Source organism: Diorhabda carinulata, chromosome 9 (genome assembly GCF_026250575.1).
Source record: "Diorhabda carinulata isolate Delta chromosome 9, icDioCari1.1, whole genome shotgun sequence".
NCBI classification, from domain to species: Eukaryota; Metazoa; Arthropoda; class Insecta; order Coleoptera; family Chrysomelidae; genus Diorhabda; species Diorhabda carinulata.
This window is the reverse complement of record NC_079468.1, coordinates 609,140-631,493: the sequence shown is the minus strand read 5'-3', so window position 1 is coordinate 631,493 and position 22,354 is coordinate 609,140. Positions and strand designations below refer to the sequence as shown.

The window sequence follows — 22,354 nt, the reverse complement described above, 5'->3', positions numbered from 1 at the left end:
ATCATGACCAAATAACTAAACAATAATATTAATAAAAGATAAACATTGCTAAACTATTTTCATTACTCATTAGGATAATTACTTCAAGTGATACCACTGAGCTTATTTTATTTTCTCGTCAGCATCAACTTTAGTTCATAGGCTTCTTCCAAACACGTAAATTATGCAATACCATGGGTTATTTATTCGTTTTATGGTTATTTTTAATATTTTTTATCCGTTCTAGCTCACTATAGAATAGAGTAGGTTTAAAGGTCACTTGTTAAATTGACTATTCAACTCGTGACCTCATCATTTCCCTCTCTCTACGTGTGTGTGTGTGTGTATAGATGATTTCGTTTCACAAACAGTGTTGCCAGAGCTAGTACAATTGTACAATTTTAGTGTATTTTATATGCTAGTACATTTTTCCTTTTTTCTAATACATTTTCCCTGCGTTCGCAAATATAAAGTTATTTTATATTCTCGTTTAATAAAATAAACTAGAAATTGTACTAGATTGTAACAATAATTAGAAAACAGAGCAAGTTGATTTATATTTAGATCGTGAGATTTTTGTACTGCATTGCTAATTTTATCGGTAAACTTTATGTAAATTTTTCAACCTTAAAATAATAATTGACACAGTCTATAACATTTTTGGAAAAAAATTTAATTTAAACTTATGTTTATACATCTTTCTATAATTTTATTAAAATTATTTGAAGTTGGTACAATCTACTACATTTTCTAGTTCAATTTTTACATTCAGCTTTTAAATTGTGGCAACACTGTAGCTGCACTTTCAGTCTACGTAACCGAGGTCATTAATAAAATGTATAATTTTTGAATTGCCCTCGAATTATTAATAAAAACATATGAATGGATAATTATAGTAACCTATATTCGAATAATGTGAAAATATATTAGCCTCTACCTAATTGTATAATTATTTCCTCAAAGCTAACCGTTTAAAATGTAAAGAATTTTGAGGTTAGGTACCAAATAACAACTAACATGTTTATTTATTTCACTGTTAACAACTTTAATTTTATATAATTCATTAATTTAGCTCACTGAATCAACTAAATAAAATAAGTAGTGATTAGACGTATCAGTTTTAATATAAAAAAAAACAGATTGTTAATGCAATCATCACTTCTTTGATAAATACAGGAAAGTTCAACCTTTTTTTTTATAGAAAACTGTCTGTTGTTTAGTTTATAAGATAAATAACAATAATTTGAAGATTTCATCGATAATTTAATATGCCGTTTCGAGTTTATCAAGCAAGAAGTATGCTTCGATTTCGTTTTCCATTTGTTCTCAATTTTCGTCTCCCCCTCCCAAATAAACTATCCTAACCTTAACAATTTCATATTTATAGAAATTTTTGTTTATAATTTTCAAATTTATTGTATAATAACTTTTGAAAACGAAATGTAAGTGTTGTAAATAGTAAGTATAAAATTGTGACCTGGGGTAAGTTGAACTTGGCAGTGTGAGTCATCCAACACAGATAAAAAAGGAAACCGGTTTTGCATATATTATAAATATTAAATAAATTATTTTAATGGACTGCATAAATACCAGATAGTTGTTCGCACGATACGTTCCGCCGGCATCGAACAAATCATTTTTTATTGCAATTGAATTGATTAGATAAGTAAATAATTAAAGATAAGATAACATTTTTTTGTTTATTTAGTATACTCACCATTGTTTAATAGATGGCGCTACTACGTGTTCTACAATTTATTAATTGTATTTAATTGGACCATTTCAGAATGATGTCATTGACAGTTCGGCCATATTTAATGGGCGGCACACAGTCTCATTAGAATATTTGTAAATTTTGGCGAGTTTTTCATTTTTAAATTATTAATCTCAAGTAAATTATTTAAAAAAGCCTCATTATTGTTGTGTTATGAATTGGTCATTGGGTGCTGAGCGATGTAGTTTATCATTTTTCCATTTTGGCCAACAGAGTATTATCTAATATCTAGTAATATCTAATTATCTATAATTTCCATTTTTTGATCGTATCAGCACTTTTTATAACTGCTTAAGGTCATATAATTTAGAGGGTGTCTCATAAGTAACGTTAAAAGGGAACCAGCATTCGTTGATTATCGAACTCCCTTGGGGAATTAACCGAAATTTAAACGAATCGTCGATTAGAGGTTTTTGCATCTAAGCTCGAAGAATGATTTTATCAAGGTCTTGAAAAACTAGCTGAACGTTAAAAACATAACATACAATGGACTATATTTCGAATATGAAAGCAATGAATATTGCAAACCGATATTATGTATGAGACACCCTTTATATTCACTCTGACAAAATGGCCGATTTGTCAAAGTCACGTGTTCTAGAATGGTCTATAGACGGTGCTGTGATTTAAATTAAAAGTAGGGTTATTGTTTACGTTGAACTTAGTGTATATGAAGAATTTATTTATTTGTTTATTGTTATAGATCTAATAAAATGACGGATACGAGCCAGGCGGAGCAACCGCCCCAAACCAACGGTATTTCCGATTTAGAAGACGACGAAAAAGCCAAAATGCGACCGGTTGATATAGACGCAGACGTTAGAGAAATGGAACGTAGAAAAAGGGTCGAAATGATCATGAATAGTAAATTATTCAGAGAGGAGCTCGAGAGGATTTTAGATTCGCAGTTAAAAGATGGTCTGTGATAATATTTTTATTATCTATAGAATATGAAAACTGTTTGATTCGGGTTTTTAGGTTCTGGTCCAAGCGGTCTTTTGCAACAAATCTCCGATATGGTAGGAGTGAATAGACAAGGCGGTAACGTCTTTAAAAGCTCTAGTTGCGTGATACCCGTCAATGATATTAGAGGAATCGAAGCTATGGGATACGCCAAAGGTGAAAAAATACTCAGATGTAAGCTGGCCTGTCTTTACAGGTTAATAGACTTGTACGGGTGGTCCTACGGCTCAAGTACACTCATCACAGCCAGGTAAATTCATAATTTAATAAAACATAAATTTTTTAAATATTTACTTTTGTTTTAGATTGAATCAAGACGACGAACAATTTTTGGTAAATCCTTACGGTATGTTGTTTCACGAAATGACAGCTTCGAGTTTAATCAAAGTTGATATGCAAGGATCCGTAATCGAACAAGGCACAACAAATTTTTCCGTTAACATAACGGCTTATTCGCTACACGCTGCCGTACATTCCGCCAGACCAGACATCAAATGCATCATCCACGTACATACGCCTTCTGTCGTTGCTGTTTCTTCGCTCAAACAAGGACTCATGCCGTTGAGTCAAGAATCAGTCGTTATCGGTAAGAAAAACTCTTTTTCTAATCAAACTATGAGGTCTTGAATCAATAACACGGATTGGTACAATCGGTATGGGTGCAGAAAGGCCAAAACCACTCCAATAACAAACAACAATCTAAGGACGTGACAGGACTATCTATCCCAGCAAGGCTTATCAAGGATTTGCACAATTACTTTAAGAACCCTTCACGATGTGGAATAAACATGGAACGTACAATAAAACTTATCGGTTCAACAAAAATGACAAAGGGAAGCTTAAAAAAGAAAGAAGTAACTGTGGAAGTGAAAAATTGTGCAGTTATTTTCCTCCGGACAAAAAACTGTCTATCCCAACAAAGGATTATGAAGGATTTGTGCAATTTCTTTAAGAATCCTTGACGTATCAGAAAAATACGATTCTGCAAAAGGCAAATACACACAAAAGATGCAGTAGATGGTATGACAGAATTTGGAGAAGTCCCAAGAATGTAAAAGCTAGTCGAGGATGTGAAATAGACATGGAATGGACAATAAAACTTATCGATTCAACAAAAATGACAAAAGGAAGCTTAAAAAAGAAAGAAGTAACTGTGGAAGCGAAAAATTGTGCAGTTATTTTCCTCCGGACAAAAAACTGTCTATCCCAACAAAGGATTATCAAGGATTTGTGCAATTTCTTTAAGAATCCTTGACGTATCAGAAAAATACGATTCTGCAAAAGGCAAATACACACGAAAGATGCAATAGATGGTATGACAGAATTTGGAGAAGTCCCAAGAATGTAAAAGCTAGTCGAGGATGTGAAATAGACATGGAATGGACAATAAAACTTATCGATTCAACAAAAATGACAAAAGGAAGCTTAAAAAAGAAAGAAGTAACTGTGGAAGCGAAAAATTGTGCAGTTATTTTCCTCCGGACAAAAAACTGTCTATCCCAACAAAGGATTATCAAGGATTTGTGCAATTTCTTTAAGAATCCTTCACGTATCAGAAAAATACGATTCTACAAAATGCAAATACACACGAAAGATGCAATAGATGGTATGACAGAGTTTAGAGAAGTCCCACAAATCTAAAAACTGGTGAGGATGGGAAATTGACATGGAATGGACAATAAATCTTATCGATTCAACAAAAATGACAATGGGAAGTTGCAAAATGAAAGAACTAACCATAGAAGGTTTGATAGAAGTGAAAAAAGAGAGAATCACTATCAATAGCTCTAAAAGGATCAATAAAACAGGCTGTAATCGAAAGGACCTTTTAAGGAATATCTGTGCAGTTTGTGACATAAACAGTTGACATAGGAAGAAGTAAAAAAGCCCTAAAAGAAGCGATAACCAAGATAACAGAAGAAACAAAAGAAATAATTGGAAATAAATGAAAGAGAAATCAAGTACATGACAAGCTCTTCTTCCAAGTTGTATGTTTTTGGATTCTGATACTTTATTTCTGATAAAAAGTTTGTTTTTTTTTTAAAAGAAAATTCTTTTCAGGCGAAGTGAGTACACATATGTACCTGGGCGGTATACTTGATCCGGAAGAAAAAGACAAATTAGCTAGAAACTTAGGACCGATCAATAAAGTGTTGTTGTTGACTAACCAAGGGGCGTTATGTTGCGGAGAAACGATCGAGGAAGCCTTCTTCAATGCCAGAAATACCGTACTGGCGTCGGAATCGCAGCTCAAATTACTTCCAATCGGTATTGATAATTTGATATTGATAAATGACGAAGTTAGAAAAAAAATTTACGATTCGGCGCACAAAGCACCAGAAAGCACACCGAGACCCGATCAACCTTCCATTCTCGAAGGAAAAGTTGAAAGAAAATGGCGAGTAGGGGGCGTCGAATTCGAAGCGCTTATGAGAATGTTGGACAACGCCGGTTTCAGGACCGGTTACATTTACAGGCATCCGTTGGTTAAAGGGGAACCGCCGAAACCAAAAAACGACGTCGAAGTACCTCCGGCAGTTTCCTCCCTCGGATATTTATTGGAAGAAGAAGAACTATACAGACAAGGGTAAGTTTTACCTTATTTTACCGAAAATTTCTTGTATTTTTATTTGTGTTTCTACGTTTAAACATCAGACATCAATTAACCCTTATATATATCAAGTTTTTTTCTATTCGTTCAACCCTCGTATATATTGAGTTGTGTATTTCGTTTCTCTTCTATCTAATCAACCCTCGTAAATATTGAGTTGTGTATTTCGTTTGTATTCTGTTTAATCAACCCTCGTAAGCATGTTTTGTGTTTATTTCTATTGTCTGAAGCCCCCGTATTTGGTATTGCGATTTTGATTTAGTTTTGATTTTTGTTTGAATTAGACTTTGGAGAAAACTGGAAGGCGGTAGAAAAGGACACGATCGCAGTAGATGGTTGAATTCGCCCAACACGTATCAGAAGGTTGAAATTTTGGAAACCGGCACGCCGGATCCCAAGAAAATCACAAAGGTAGAATTCATTAAATTCGAAAATAAATAATTACCAAATTATTAACAAAAATATAAAGGATTATTAATAATTTGATAACATTCCCTTTTATATAGCTCCGCTTTTTATGTTTATGATGCTCTAAATAAAACACTTTGTCGGGTTCTTCTCAAATCGTTTTGAGAACATTGAGTAGATTAGTACTATATGAAAAGATTAAAATTATTATCAGTAGTGAGTTATAAAAAATATAATTAAAAAAAAATACACTTTTTTAAATATTTTTTATTGATATTTACAAAAAAATATTTACATTTTTAATAATTTCACTCACTTTTTTTTTTTTTTAAATTTTGTGCAATCTATTTAAATGCAATTAATTTCTACAATTATATATTTAATAATTATTATTATATTCAGTGCCATGTTAATATATTTAAATCGCTGAAATTACTTCGACTTCGATCTACAATAAAATTCCTTAATTCAAAAGTTATGGTGCAAATGACTTAAAGTGAATTATCTCTATAAAGCAACGTGCATTAGAGAGTTCCGTGTTAGCGTCGTTTGGTCATAATTGTAACAAAATTAACAAAATTTGTAGTATTTAATTATTTTTTTTTATGAAACTCCGCTACATTTTTATGTAATATTCCGATTCTAATAACTAATTTTCACTATATAAATATATTCGATTAGTGGTATAATTAATAATTGGTGTTGGTGTAATTTCGGTGATTCAATTAACATTTATAATTATGTATCGTGAATAGAAATATCTATAACATGAATATTTGTGCAGCTTTAGGTCGCTTTATTAATAAAGCTATTTGTTGTATATAAAATTGTATTAATATTTCCTAAAAAATTAATTAACGAACATTTTATGGGTAATTTGGAATTCGTTCAATTTAAAAAAAAACGAAAAATATTACAGCTACGAATTTTATCATTTTTTTGAACGGTACAATGAAAATATTTGTTATTTCGAAGGTATTAATTAATGAAACTAAACAAAATTTATGAATATCGTATGAAAAGCATAAATAGAACAATCAAAGCGATTTAAAATAACTAAAAATTAACTTGACACGGGGAGTTTTAATTGAATATACTAGGATTGTGTGAAATTAATGCAAAAACAAAAGAGAGCATGAATAAAAATCGAATTTAACTGAAAAATTAACTAAAAGTGGCTAATATTGATAAATATAACTAAAAAATTAACTGATAGTAACAAAAATTGATTGTATATAATAATATTCAATTCAAATTTATAGAAATCATGTGGATACAACTTAAATGATTGAAAATAACTAAAAAACAGTTCGTATCTAACTAAAAATCGAATAAAAGCAACAGAAATTGAGTAAAATAGCTAAAAATCATTCCAAAGCAACTAAAATTGATAAAATATATTAATATTTGATAAGAGTTTATAGAAATCATGTAAAGACTAAACTGATACATTTAAAAGTATTAAAAATAACTAAAAATAGTTAATATTTAACTAAAAATTCAATAAAATCCTTTGAAATTTAGTAAAATTGCTAAAAATTAATCACAAATCTTGATATTCGATAAGAATTTATGAAATTCATGTAAAAACAAATTTGATACAACTGAAATAATTAAAAATAACTAAAAATAGTTAATATTTAACTAGAAATCCAATAAAATCCTTTAAAATTTAGTAAAATTGCTAAAAATTAATCACAAATCTTGATATTCGATAAGAATTTATGAAATTCATGTAAAAACAAATTTGATACAACTGAAATAATTAAAAATAACTAAAAATAGTTAATATTTAACTAGAAATCCAATAAAATCCTTTAAAATTTAGTAAAATTGCTAAAAATTAATCACAAATCTTGATATTCGATAAGAATTTATGAAATTCATGTAAAAACAAATTTGATACAACTGAAATAATTAAAAATAACTAAAAAACTGTTAATATTTAACTAAAAACAGTTGAAATTTATTATCATAACTAAAAATTGACTGGAAATAACTAGAAAACGATTTGATATTTATAAAAATTATGTAAAAAGTTTATTGGAACGATGAAAATTACTTAAAAAGATTTAAAATCATAAAAAATACTAATTTTAAATTAAAACAAGAAAAAATGGTGAAAATTATGTAAGAAGTCTATGGAAACAATTGAACTTCGTTGGAAAATAACTAAAAATAATAATAAATGTAAAATAATTCAAATTTATTGAAAATAACTGAAAACTAATGGAGATTTAACAAAATTAGTTGAAATTAATTAAGAAAGTTTGAATTTTAATTAAAACATACAAAATTTGATAGAAAATATCTAAAATGCTTTAATAAACGTTTAGAATTTATGGAAAATGTTGAGAACAAACGAAAATGATTGAAATTTATAAAAAAATTAGCCAAAAATACGAATTTTCAACTAAAAAAAGTAGGGTTGACATACGCCATGTATAATACTTGAATAAACGATTAAATTGCATCAAAAATAGATAAAAATTAACTAAAAATAATTTAAATTCAAAAGAAATTAACTAAAAATACGAATTTGTAACTGAAACAAACAAAATCGAGAAACATCATATATAATACATAAATAAACAATTCAAATTAAAAAAAAAATTAATAGTTGTTAAAATAATAATTTTTCACAAGCAAAATCGATAAAAATCATAATAAAACAATTTAAATCCAATGAAATCAACTTAAAACATCTAATATTAATAAAATGAAAGTGTATAAACATTAAAAGTGAAACTAAATTTCCCAGTAGCACATAATCATTTTAAAAAATTAAAAAAAAAACAAAAAAAAATTCAAATTCAAGTATTTTGAACGAAACAAACTAATTTCTAACTTCAAAACTATCCATATAACAGCAAATATCATTCCATTAATTACAAGTATTGTTAATTATCTATAATTAAATGTCTTAAAACAACTTTAATTAATTTTTTTAAATAAATAATAATTTCGGTGAGTGTGTGTGTCAAGATATTGTTTGTACTACTGTCGAATTCGTAGCCGGTGGTGATATGGACAATGCTTTATTCAGTTTCCCATAACAACACCATCATTCAAAAATATTTTTCCTAATTTCACGTTGAAATTATTCGTTTCCATCACGTTGTTAATTCATTTTAAAAAGCATGTTCCATATTTGCGAATTAGACAAAACCAGCACATTTATCGCTTTATGTACTAACATATGAACAACATTTTGGCACGCAACATCATATTTTATATAAATTATTATCTAATCTAAATACTACTTAGTGTTTTATAACTAATTACTATTATTATTATTATAATTAATGTGCTGGTTTTGTCTTTTCAGTGGGTAGCTGAAGTATCCCCAAGCCATTCGAGCACGCCAGTTAAAATCGATTCTGCCCTTCAATTCGTTCCAAAAGGCACTAATCCAAAGGAATTCAAACAAAAACAACAACAGGTACGTAAAATATATAATAATGGCAGTTTTCGTAATGGAATTGTGGTCAAATTAAACACCAAATTGTACTAACTCTGATATATTAAAGTTAGTACACTTTCATGTTTAATTTTGCCACAATCCCACTACGAAAACGCTTGTAATATATAGATATGTATATACACGAATTAAAATTTATTTTTTAAAAGATAAAAGACTATAGACGAGCTGACAAAATATCCGCCGGTCCCCAATCGCACATATTGGAAGGAGTGACATGGGAAGAAGCGAAGAAAATGCAAGACGCTACGGTGACCCAAACCGGCGATCACGTAGTACTTATGGGAGCCGCTTCCAAAGGTATCATTCAAAGGGGTCATCAACATAACGCCATGGTATACAAATCACCTTATGCCAAAAATCCTTTCGATAGCGTCACCGACGAAGAACTCAACGAATACAGGAAGGTGGTAGAGAAAAAAGCTAAAGGAGAATGTAAGTTAAATTCCGATAAAAAAAATTTGATATTGACAACTTACATAATTAAGTTGGAAAACACAATAAGAGTTGTCGTAGTGGGATTGTGGCTAAATTAAACACCAAAGTGTACTAACTCTAATATATTTCCGAGCTTCATCGTCTGGGACTGAAATTATGGTTAAGTACAATCCATGGCGTTGGATTTTTTTTATAGAATTTGTTTTTTCGAAATTTAAAAGAAATATAAAAATTCAATGTCATTCGAATACTATAACAACCATAATGAAAAGCCACAATATTTCTGTCGAGGGTCAATTTGAATATCGATTTTTGAATTTGATGTTTTTTTTCTTAAAGGAAAAACGAAATTTAAATTTTTATTATTGTTATACATTTATACATATTTCTTATATTGTACTTGACAGTAATTTCAGTCCCAGACGGAAGAAGAATTCTTAAGTAATCGAAGACTCAGAAATATATTAGAGTTAGTACACTTTAGAATTTAATTTTGCCACAATCCCACTACTTAAACGATGAAATGGCTCAAAAGAGCTTCTTTGATCAACGTCATAATGCACAGATATAACTATATCAACAAAAACCTTCTTCTGAGACGATTCAGACAGAAAAGACAACACTAACCCTCACAACCCTTTTCCTCGTGGTACTTAGTCGACTTAACACCACTATTAACAATAATCATTTTGATTCATCATGATCAAAATATAACCAGTTGGTTCTACAGAGGAAACGGAGTGTAACACACCAACACTATGTCTCGATAACCAAGTTATCATCTTCAGAGGCTGTTTAGAGAGCCTCTGAAGATGATAACCTGGTAATCGAAACGCGAGGAAAACAGTGTGATCGTTAAATTTGTGGTAGTGGTAGTTTAAATAGTGTGTTCATAACTTGCGTAATTGTATAAGGAACTATTTAAATGTGTGTCTTGTGGTACTTTTTAGATGATACCGATTACAGTGAGTCCGAAGGCCTTTCCTCTGCCGCTTTGAATAAAAGGATGGAAGATATCCAAATTAGATCTCCTACATCGGTGACTAGTGAAACGGAAGAAGAAAGTCGAGACGGTGAGTATCAATGTGATAATTGCAGACACCTGTACGGGAAATTATTTTTCTAATCACAACTATTGATAATAAGAACCGGTAATTCGATTTTTTTTTTGATTTAACATAAACATTTAATTTTGTATGGTGATTTTCCTTGAACTTCCTTGGATTGGTGAAATAGTTTTGATGGTTTTTATAATTTTTTTGCAGAGCCTCAAATTTTGCGAATAGAAACTAAAACCGTACCCAAACCTAGTCAACCTGAAGTTGTACTAAGCGATGGTGAGTGTGGTTTTGTGAAGTGGTTATATATGTGTGTCGTTTATTAGAAAGCTTTTCATTTTGATTATTTTTTATAAAAATTTGACAGATTTTATGCAAAATTTTCATAAATATCAATATCTGGAACAGCAACAAAACTTTTTTTTCTAAAAATACTTCAAATGAAATGAGATTTTTTGACGTAACTTTGACAGTTGACAATTGAAAATATTTGACACTTTTCGTGCAAATTATGTATCGATATATTTCTAATAATTTCGAAATTTTGAAAATATTCACAAATATCAACAGTTGGAACAAAATACTTCGGTACAGCAAGATTTTTTGACATAAATTTGACAGTTGATGTTTTAAAATAAGATTTGACGCTTTTTGAACAAAATTATTTTCAATTTATCACTAATATTTTGAAATAAATCAAAATAATCATAAATATCAACAGTTGGAATAACGACAAAACTTTTTTTCTAAAAATATTTCAATTTAAATGAAATTTTTTGACATAACTTTGACAGTTGGCAATTTAAGAAGAAGAGATCAAATTTATTACGAAGGTTTTCCAAATTTTGATAATTGATGTTTTCTTTTTTCAAATTATTTCGATACTTAGAAATTGTTAAGCATAATTTTGACAATTGACAATTTGAAAAATATTTGACAGGTTTCATTCGAGATTTTTTCTGTATTTTAAAACCAAAAAACGAATTCCTGTCAAAATATTCAAATAAAACGACATTTTTCGTCATTAATTTGACAGTTGACACTTGACACTAATTTTTTTTTATGAAAAGCTTTCGTTATACGATTGGAATTCTTTATTAGAATTTAATTTAAAGTATTGGCATGGTAGATTTTCAGTTTTTGGACCCATTTTTCGAGTATTAATAAAAAGTTAAACAAATGAATAACAATTTCGATTTATTAATACTAGAAGAGTATTTTTTTGGAAATTTCACTAAACTTGAAAAAGTAGAATTGAAATTTCTGTTGCACGTAATAAGAATAGGGTACTTGCATTTTTTTTTCAATTATATTCATTTTTTGTTTATTTTACAAGTTCTCGATATGAAATAATGTCAGAAAGTAAAATAATTCATTGAAAATCGAAAAAATTTCAAATTTTTAACTACACAAGGAAACGATTCTCATTGGTTTTCAGTTGTGACGTCATAGGTTTAATAAAAACATTGATTAGACGTCTGCTTGATGATCACGAGGTTATCGTCGCCGGTAACGCAGCGTGTGCTGTTATAATACAGTTTTTTTTATTTACTATTGAAAAATATTTGGCAGGTTTCATACGAGATTTCTTCTGTATTTTGACATCAAAAAAAGAATTCCTGTCAAAATATTCAAATAAAATTTGGCTTTTCGACATTAATTTGTCAGTTGACACTTCAAAAAGTCGTTATTTAAATATTAATATATTTACTTTGAAAATTGATGAATTTTTGAAATCTATCTCGATGTAACGAGATTGTTAAGAATTATTTTGACAGTTAACTCGTTATAAAAATATTTGACAGGTTTCATACGAGATTTTTTCGGTTTTTTGACATCAAAAAAAGAATTTATGCCAAAATATTCAAATAAAATGAGACTTTTCGACATTAATTTCACAGTTGACACTTTACAAAATATTTGACAGGTTTCATACGGGATTTCTTCTGCAAATTGACATCCAAAAAAGAATTCCTCTCATAATATTCAAATAAAATGTGACTTTTCGATATTAATTTACTTTATTTTATAACTATGACGTCATTACGGCTGCCTTACTGAAATGTTTAAACTACCTACAAAATTTTTGAATTTCCAATAATTTTTTCTTCTCTATAAATATTGATCGAAGATTAAAAAACTATTTTTTCTCAAACCGTGCAAGTATCCTAATTGTGTATCGTTTGTTTTCGTTTTGCACCGACATTTTCTAGTTTATTTTTCTGCATGTAGTTGAAACTTCACCGGTAGAAAATTTCCTTAAAGCCGAACGCGTATCCGCAAACAATTACAGGGGTGAGTAAAGCAAAGAAGTGAAATTTAGATCCTCACTTTGCATTAGTTATCGCTTTGTGGCATCTAACAAGCGCGAGTTTGATACATTACTAATAAAATGGGAAAACCATGTTATAATTAATGAATCATCTAATATTGAATAAAAAAAATTCATACGAAGGGATATTTCAATATTTTATAATGTTTTACTCTATTACTTGAACACTTTACACTACACTTAACTAATTTATTTAAATTCTTCGATTACTTTTCTATTTCCGTCTGTTCACTGCGACTATTTATTCTACTCCAAATTTTAGAATTTCACTACAGTACTTGTTCGTAACAATTAAAAAATTGATTGGAAAAAATAAATAAAATGAATAATTATATTTAAAAATATGGTTTGATTTTTGTTTAATCTCCTCGATTACTTTATAACGATTTAAGTTTGAGCGTTTAGAGACTGCACTAGATAGAAAATATTTAACGGTGATTTACCGATAGGTGTCGCTCGTTTAATGCTTTCCACATAAATAAATGTTGAATTTTAGTAAAATAATCATTAATTGTAACATTGTTTGATTCGGTTGTGATTTGTTTATGATTAAAATCCGTGTTCCGAAGAAGAAACAACTCACTGTCCCTCTCGAATAACTAACCTCAATTAGAGATTAGTCAACTTTTTGAGGTTAAACGTATTGGCATTAGAGGTTAGGTATCTTTTTGAGGTTATACGTATTGTCTTTAGAGTTTAGTCTTTTTGAGGTTATGCATATATTTTTTTATATCGACATACCTACTTGCATGTATGTGGTAGTTGATATCGGTATATTATATACAATGCGATCCAAAAGATCCACATTCTGTTTCTCTAAGTGCGATACTGGGAAACCCAGGATTTACAACTTTAACCAGTAATTTTCGAATATGGGTTGGTTATAGCTTCCAGAATCTTCCGTGTCACACTTCGAAAGAATGTGTTGTGTCCATTAGGGCGACTGTGCCCCGATAGGACTCCTGTTAGTATCCGTAGATTTATCAGATCTTCTCTGGTTATAGTTTCCCGTATCAGTATTTGTAAATTATCCCAATTATTGCTTTTCCTACTAACTACCTTCTTTTCCAATGCTTGTTCTGTTCCAAGTCCCACGAAGGGCTTGCCTGCCCTCTTCATTCCGGTGTATTCCGGAATCCATTGCGGGGTAACTTGGATTTTATGTTATTGAGGCCTAAAGTTCTAATGGTTGCCTGGGTATCGGGCAGGATGATGATCTCCTGCTTGTGCTAGTTCCTCTCTAGATTGAACTGGACGCAATTTTCAATTGCACGAATTTGTGCTACTCAGGCTTTCGAAGTGTTTGGTACTGGTCCCATACAATCCTCTTTCAGTTCCGTCTGATGTTTTAAATCCATCCATAAACCATTTAATGGCATTTCTGGTTTGGTGTTTTGATCCCACTTACTTCTACAGCTTCTCTTCTTCTTTTTTGATGCATGTTCTAAGTTTGGTCATTATTCGGTCACGCTTTCTAGTACTAGGCGGTAAATTTATAACTGGGTAATGAAGGTGATGTTTTCGTGGGATCGAGGCAATAAAATCCCGCTATGAAAACCTCGATTAAATCTAACCTCTACTAGTTTTTGTCCAATAGAAAATTTTGTTTCTTCTATGGAAAATAAGTTCTGTCGTTCGATAACAGATGGCGGTATTAGATTCGTCGTTCATCTTTACGAAAACGTGTAAAATTTTAAATGAAAATCGATTTTTTTTACCACAAAATTGTTTCGAATCCGTTGTTTTCAAAATAACCCCACTTTAATACCTGTCACTTTTTTGTGACTTATCGAAATGTCATAAAATTTGACGCGTAGTTGGTACTTCGTAAACGTCAATCGAATTTGACAATGACAGCGCCATCTGTGTGTAAGTCACGCGATTTATCGAGTGATGTAGTACATAATTTAGTGTTTTTTATCGATTTTATACCGGAAATTGATAAGTAAACGTCGTATATTGAATTAGAAAATTGTTTTTCTGTCATCGAACGACAAAAACTTTGGTATTTGAATCGGTGGAGGTCGAATAATCGTCTTTATATAACTTTGGTAATAGGTATTAGGTAGACTAACGCTTTCGGTTATTTATAATTTATTTTCAACAAGAATTTTCCATTTTTAATTTTTTTTTACTCGCTAAAAAAGGTTTTACAGATCGTTTTAAATAATTAGAAAAAAATTTACGTAAAATCCTGAACCGGTAACGTTATTTTCAGGTTACGAATACGGAAATGGACAATATTATCGATCGAACAGTCACGGGGGGTTCCCGAAAGGTTCTTATATGGATCCGAATCCGGTTCATTATCACATCGTTAAAGAAAAACTCGTAGCGATACGACGACGTCCTTTAATCGTATCGTTAACATCCGACAATAATAATAATCGAAACGACAATCAAGAATCATCGGTTACGATCGATTTGGGAAATTCCAATTCGATTTCTTTGAATATGTCGTTGGATACTTTACGAGGATTCATAATACCGTTCGCTTCCGCTCTAAATCTACGTTGTGTTCCAATTTACAACGATCGAGGATCGCAAACTTCCTATTTAAGCGAAGTCAATTTGTATTCGAATCGGTTCGTTACCGAACGCGATGAAACGACGTCGTTCGAAAGGAAAATATTGGACAACATGCAAAAACAGATGTTGGACGATAAAACCGATAGCGAATCATCGGAAAATATCGTCGAATTTAACGAAAACGATCAACGCGATAACGAAAGTTTGATCGAAATAACGCCGGAAGTAGTTAATTTAGTATCCGGTACGGAAATCGATGATTTTATGGATAAATTACAACAAATGACGCATAATCATTTGGAATTAGCCGAAGACGTTCTAAACGGAGCTAAAGATATATTGAAAAGGATCTCGGAGGATAATTCGATGATTATCAGTTTAGACGAAGGCATCGAAGATTGTACTATAACAAACAAAACTTTCGAAGACGATATCAGTACTTTTACGGTTAAAGATATTAATTTAAACGAAAACACCGAAGAAATTATCGATAATATAACGGATTTAGTGGTCGAATATTTGATCGAACAATGTTTCGAGGTAAAAGAACTTATTTTATTCCCCGAATTGTTGCACGATCCCAAATTGGATAAACTACTGGATAAAATGCTTACTACTTATACGGAATTTAGTAAAAACGATCCGAACGATACCGATAAAAACGTTTTACGCGTCAACTTATCGACTGGTATATTAAAAAAATTGGAAATCGACGAAAAATTGAATAATTCCGACGATTCTGCTACTTCTAATACCGTATCCGATAAAATTTTCACCGTATCCGAATTTTTGAACGATATTTTAGATCGTTTTTTCGATAAATTGGAAAACTGTAGGGAATTTACAACTTTTTCGAAACCTTTAAGCGAAATTTTGCATTCCACGCCGGAAATTTCGCCGAAAAAATTCCTCGACGACGAAGTTGTAGTGGAAGTTACTACTTTTAAAAAAAAATCTCCTACTAAATCGGGTTCCGAGGTATTCTGGATGACGGTATCGCCGAAGGTGTCCGATAAAAAGGAAACCGCTTCTCCGGAAGTTGTATTGAACGTGGACGATATTCCTTTGAAACCACCGGAGGATTTCGAAAGGATTCTATCGCCTATTCCCGAAGAACCGAGATCGAATTTGTTCGGTAGTTGTTTGACCGAAGAGGATTTAGATTTCGATGATAGTTACGTTAATATCGAAGAAGAAGAAGTTACTACGGTTTTGAGTAACAAAGTTAATTTTCATCGGAGTCTAACTGTTAATAGGAGCGCGTATATTAAAGCGAAAACCGTTTCGATGAGGCGTAGTTCGGAAAATAAGGAAAACGAAAGCGGGGATTGGATGGGATACGAAGACGCCAGATTTTAATTCGATTCCGTACAGTTTTATTTTTCAGAATTTTGTATTGTTTTAGTTATTTTTTTTTTAATAAATTTAAGATACAAAAAAAACGGTTGTTTTTTGATATTTAATCATTTTTATAGGGAAAATTAAGTTGACTACAGATTTTTAAAGAAGATTATTGTTCGAGGTAACATTTTATTACTAATTAACTTTTTGTTTTGTGATACGTTTTGTCTAACGCTGTGTTTCGGATCTTGTTTTTTATTGGCTCTGCTTTGTAGGTGAAAATACCGTAAATGGAGATCAATCGGATGCACACATGAGCACCTTATCCCAAAGTAGCAAAGAGGTACGTAAACTAAGTGCAAAAAAATAACAGTGACTAAATAAAATCACTATAATTGAATTAATCTTCTTCAAAAAATCTTTCCGGAAGGTTTTTCGTTTGTATTTTCACTCAAGAACCGTATCTAGTGCATAAAAAGATTTTTAGCGCATTAAAATTCAATAATGGCACTACTATAATGAAAAAAACATTGTTTTAATTTTTTCTCCCCTAATCATCCCTCAAACCCACCTTTGTAAGCAATAAAAACTTTATTTTTAGTTTTCCAATTTTTAATTACAAATTTTCTCGTACTATAACCGATAAGAATTTTATAAAAAGTGCAAAAAAATAACAGTGACTAAATAAAATCACTATAATTGAATTAATCTTCTTCAAAAAATCTTTCCGGAAGGTTTTTCGTTTGTATTTTCACTCAAGAACCGTATCTAGTGCATAAAAAGATTTTTAGCGCTTAAAATTTCAATAATGGCATTACTATAATGAAAAAAACATTGTTTTAATTTTTTCTCCCCTAATCATCCCTCAAATCCACCTTTGTAAGCAATAAAAACTTTCATTTTTAGTTTTCCAATTTTTAATCACAAATTTTCTCGTACTATAACCGATAAGAATTTTATAAAAAGTGCAAAAAAATAACAGTGACTAAATAAAATCACTATAATCGAATTAATCTTCTTCAAAAAATCTTTCCGGAAGGTTTTTCGTTAATATTTTCACTCAAGAACCGTATCTAGTGCATAAAAAGATTTTTAGCGCTTAAAATTTCAATAATGGCATTACTATAATGAAAAAAACATTGTTTTAATTTTTTCTCCCCTAATCATCCCTCAAATCCACCTTTGTAAGCAATAAAAACTTTCATTTTTAGTTTTCCAATTTTTAATCACAAATTTTCTCGTACTATAACCGATAAGAATTTTATAAAAAGTGCAAAAAAATAACAGTGAGTAAATAAAATCACTATAATCGAATTAATCTTCTTCAAAAAATCTTTCCGGAAGGTTTTTCGTTTGTATTTTCACTCAAGAAGCGTATCTAGTGCATAAAAAGATTTTTAGCGCTTAAAATTTCAATAATGGCATTACTATAATGAAAAAAACATTGTTTTAATTTTTTCTCCCCCAATCATCCTTCAAATCCACCTTTGTAAGCAATAAAAACTTTCATTTTTAGTTTTCCAATTTTTAATCACAAATTTTCTCGTACTATAACCGATAAGAATTTTATAAAAAGTGCAAAAAAATAACAGTGACTAAATAAAATCACTATAATTGAATTAATCTTCTTCAAAAAATCTTTCCGGGAGGTTTTTCGTTTCTATTTTCACTCAAGAACCGTATCTAATAAAAAAAAGATTTTTAACGCCCAAAATTTCAATAATGGCATTACTATAATGAAAAATAAACATTGTCTTAACTTTTTATCCTCTTATCGTCCCTCAAACCCACCTTTGTAAGCAATAAAAACATTTTTTTTAGCTTTTCCATATTTAATTACAATTTTCTCGTACTATTACCAAAGTGGCCAAAAAAATTACAGTACGCTGTTCAATAGAAAACTAAATAAAATCATTATATTTAAATTAATCTACTTCGAAAGATTTTTCCGAAAAGTTTTTCATTTACATTTTCTTTTGGCATTTTTCTAGGATCATTCAATATCCGAAGGGTCGCCCAAAAAAGACAAAAAGAAGAAGAAAGGTTTAAGAACACCTTCGTTCCTTAAGAAAAAGAAAGAAAAGAAAGCGGCACGTGAAGCATAGGTAAAGTTACACAAAATACGAGGTGTGATATAAAAATAATAGTTGATTCAATTCGCTACTTATAAGTTCTTTGACATCTAATTTTGGTTTTCGAAAAATCACGATTTTTAATGGAAAATTAGTTTTAAAAGACTAGTTCCACATCAAGGTTATAGTTCATTCGAAATGGAAAAACTTTAAACTGAGTTTTATAAGGGAGTGTAAAAAAGTTTACTAAATGATAGAAGAAGAATATTTATATGGACATAAGGGTAAAAATTTAGATGGAAAAAGGGTTGTAAAAAGATCAGTTGAATATCTGGCTTAGTTCATTAGAAAAAGAAAAAAACTTCCACTGAATTTTACAAGTGGGGGTTTAAAAGTTAATGAATCGTTGCACGAAGAATATTTATTTGGATACCGGAGGAGAAATTCACAGTTTTGGAAGGAAAATTAGTTTTGAAAAGACCAGTCCAACATTAACCTCATAATTCATTCGAAAAAGAAGAAAATTTCTACTGTATTTTACAAGGGGGGGTTTAAAAGTTCATGAAATGATACACGAAGAATTTTTATGTGGATACCGGAGGGGAAATTCAAAGTTTTGGAAGGAAAATTAGTTTTGAAAAGACCAGTCCAACATTAACCTCATAATTCATTCGAAAAAGAAGAAAATTTCTACTGTATTTTACAAGGGGGGGTTTAAAAGTTCATGAAATGATACACGAAGAATTTTTATGTGGATACCGGAGGGGAAATTCAAAGTTTTGGAAGGAAAATTAGTTTTGAAAAGACCAGTCCAACATTAACCTCATAATTCATTCGAAAAAGAAGAAAATTTCTACTGTATTTTACAAGGGGGGGTTTAAAAGTTCATGAAATGATACACGAAGAATTTTTATGTGGATACCGGAGGGGAAATTCAAAGTTTTGGAAGGAAAATTAGTTTTGAAAAGACCAGTCCAACATCAAGCTCATAATTCATTCGAAAAAGAAGAAAATTTCCACTGAATTTTACAAGAGGGGGTTTAAAACTTAATGAAACGTTGCACGAAGAATATTTATTTGGATACCGGAGGGGAAATTCAAAGTTTTGGAATGAAAATTAGTTTTGAAAATACCAGTCCAACATGAAGCTTAGAATTCATTCCAAAAAGAAAAAAAATTACACTGTATTTTACAAGGGGGGGTTTAAAAGTTCATGAAATGATACACGAAGAATTTTTATGTGGATACCGGAGGGGAAATTCAAAGTTTTGGAAGGAAAATTAGTTTTGAAAAGACCAGTCCAACATCAAGCTCATAATTCATTCGAAAAAGAAGAAAATTTCCACTGTATTTTACAAGGGGGGTTTAAAAGTTCATGAAACGATACACGAAGAATATTTATTTGGATACAGGAGGGGAAATTCAAAGTTTTGGAAGGAAAATTAGTTTTAAAAAGACCAGTCCAACATCAAGCTCTAATTCATTCGAAAAAGAAGAAAATTTCCACTGAATTTTACAAGGGGGGGTTTAAAACTTAATGAAACGTTGCACGAAGAATATTTATTTGGATACCGGAGGGGAAATTCAAAGTTTTGGACGGAAAATTAGTTTTAACAACACATAGTTTATTCCAAAAAGAAAAAACTCTAGTCCAAGTCTTACGAGGGAGTGTTGGAATATACGAAGTAAGAGAATTCCAAAAATAGCTTAACTGCTTTCTTCTTTACGTTGAAAAAAGTTGTACCATATCTGTGTTGATTATCAAATTTAGTACCATGCAATCGACGATTAAAAAAATTGACCTTGACATTTATAAGGTCACAATATAACAAATAAAATTTTGGAAGAAGCCTTCAATAGTGTATTTTTCGATCACACCTCGTTTAATATTTAAAAAAAAATTATACGTGAAATGTATCTTCATTCTAATGACAACAATATTTAATTTCTTTTCCGTTTAGTTTTTTGTTATTAAAATTTTTTTATAGGTCGGAATAAAAAGAATTTTTTCAAAAAAAAAACCGCCTCCATCGAGACTGCCAGCAATTCAGTTTTAGTTTAGTATTAAAAAAAATATATATAAATTTGGTGCGGCTAAGATTTTTGCACTATATCTGTGACATTGAACTGCATTTTTGTCGAGTTTGAAGAGAAAAAAAAATATATTACAATAAATTATATTTAAGCTTTATCTGTACAGGAAAAACCATAAAAGATTTTTTAATATTAACTTTCAAAGTGCGAGATAATAGTGGTTTAATATATTCTATATGGAAATATGTGTAGAAAAAAATAGACGATTCAAAAATGAAAAAAAATTAGCTCCGTATACAGGGTTATTCATTATAACGCACCCTTTATAAACGTCACTATTTTCTATAAATAAAAAAATTGAAAGTTACTCGGTAATGGCGGGATTTTATTGAAAATGTTGAGGAAAGTACAGGGGCGTACCAATTTTAAGGGGTACAAGAAATTGATCTTTTAACCTAACCTCAAAATATTTTGAAATATAAGTATGTATATTTCAAATATAGTTGTGTATAAAAAAATTATTTTCTTGTTAGAATTAGTACCACTACATTAACACACTGTAAAACGCGCGTTTCGATAACCATCTTATCGTCTTCAGAGACTAGACCAGGGTTGATAATTTTTTAACCGGAGAAAAATTGTGATGGTTAAATCAAAATAACTTGAAGAAACAATAAATATTTCAAATCAAATTAATTACGGCGTATTTGGTACATAAAAAAGTTAGTTTTTACCATATTTCGAGAAAATAAAGAAGTTTTTTTGTAAAAGATAAAAATAAAAACCAAAATCTCGATTATTTGAATTTTTCGCATAAATTTTGAGGTTATGTGATAAAAGTGTAAATACAAAAGTTGTAGATCTTTTTATTACCTACAACTTTTCTATTAAACTTTTTTTCATACGACTCATAGTTTCACCACGAAACGAGATAAATCGTTTTTTACCCTTAAAAACTCACCCCCCTTCATCTCCTTCTCGACATAAATCATTTTTCCACCTGATTTCATTATACTTTCATCCTACTTATCTTTTTATCCACTTTTCATCATTTTTAAAGGCTTCCACCTTAATTTATACCGAAGGTAACCTAAAAAAAAATGAAGACTATAAATTGATCATCGAAACGTGTAATTGTAAGTATCGATGTAGTGTGGAAACGGTGTGTTCACTCCAGAATCACAGTTTGAGGCGCTGTTCAAAGGAAACTGTTAATTTTCACTCTACAAAGACGTTAATTACGGTAATTGTCCGTGTTTACCGTGTTCCACGATATCTCTCGATCAAAAACGTTGAAATCTTTAAAAATTTTCAAAAATATCGTTCCTACTAGA

At 30.2% G+C, this 22,354-nt stretch overlaps 1 protein-coding gene across 1 annotated transcript in view; it reads left to right on the top strand.

Moving 5' to 3' along the window:
• The window catches only part of LOC130898062 (protein hu-li tai shao), a 31,881-nt gene extending 14,866 nt beyond the window's left edge, over positions 1–17,015 (top strand). Inside the window, 11 exon segments of the mRNA XM_057807098.1 lie at positions 2,457–2,671; positions 2,732–2,966; positions 3,022–3,302; positions 4,778–5,303; positions 5,612–5,738; positions 9,064–9,177; positions 9,366–9,651; positions 10,605–10,727; positions 10,920–10,991; positions 13,006–13,045; positions 15,282–17,015. Coding sequence (XP_057663081.1) covers positions 2,467–2,671; positions 2,732–2,966; positions 3,022–3,302; positions 4,778–5,303; positions 5,612–5,738; positions 9,064–9,177; positions 9,366–9,651; positions 10,605–10,727; positions 10,920–10,991; positions 13,006–13,045; positions 15,282–16,932 — 3,660 coding nt within the window. The 5' untranslated portion in view covers positions 2,457–2,466 and the 3' untranslated portion in view covers positions 16,933–17,015.
• The last annotated feature ends 5,339 nt before the right edge of the window (positions 17,016–22,354 follow it).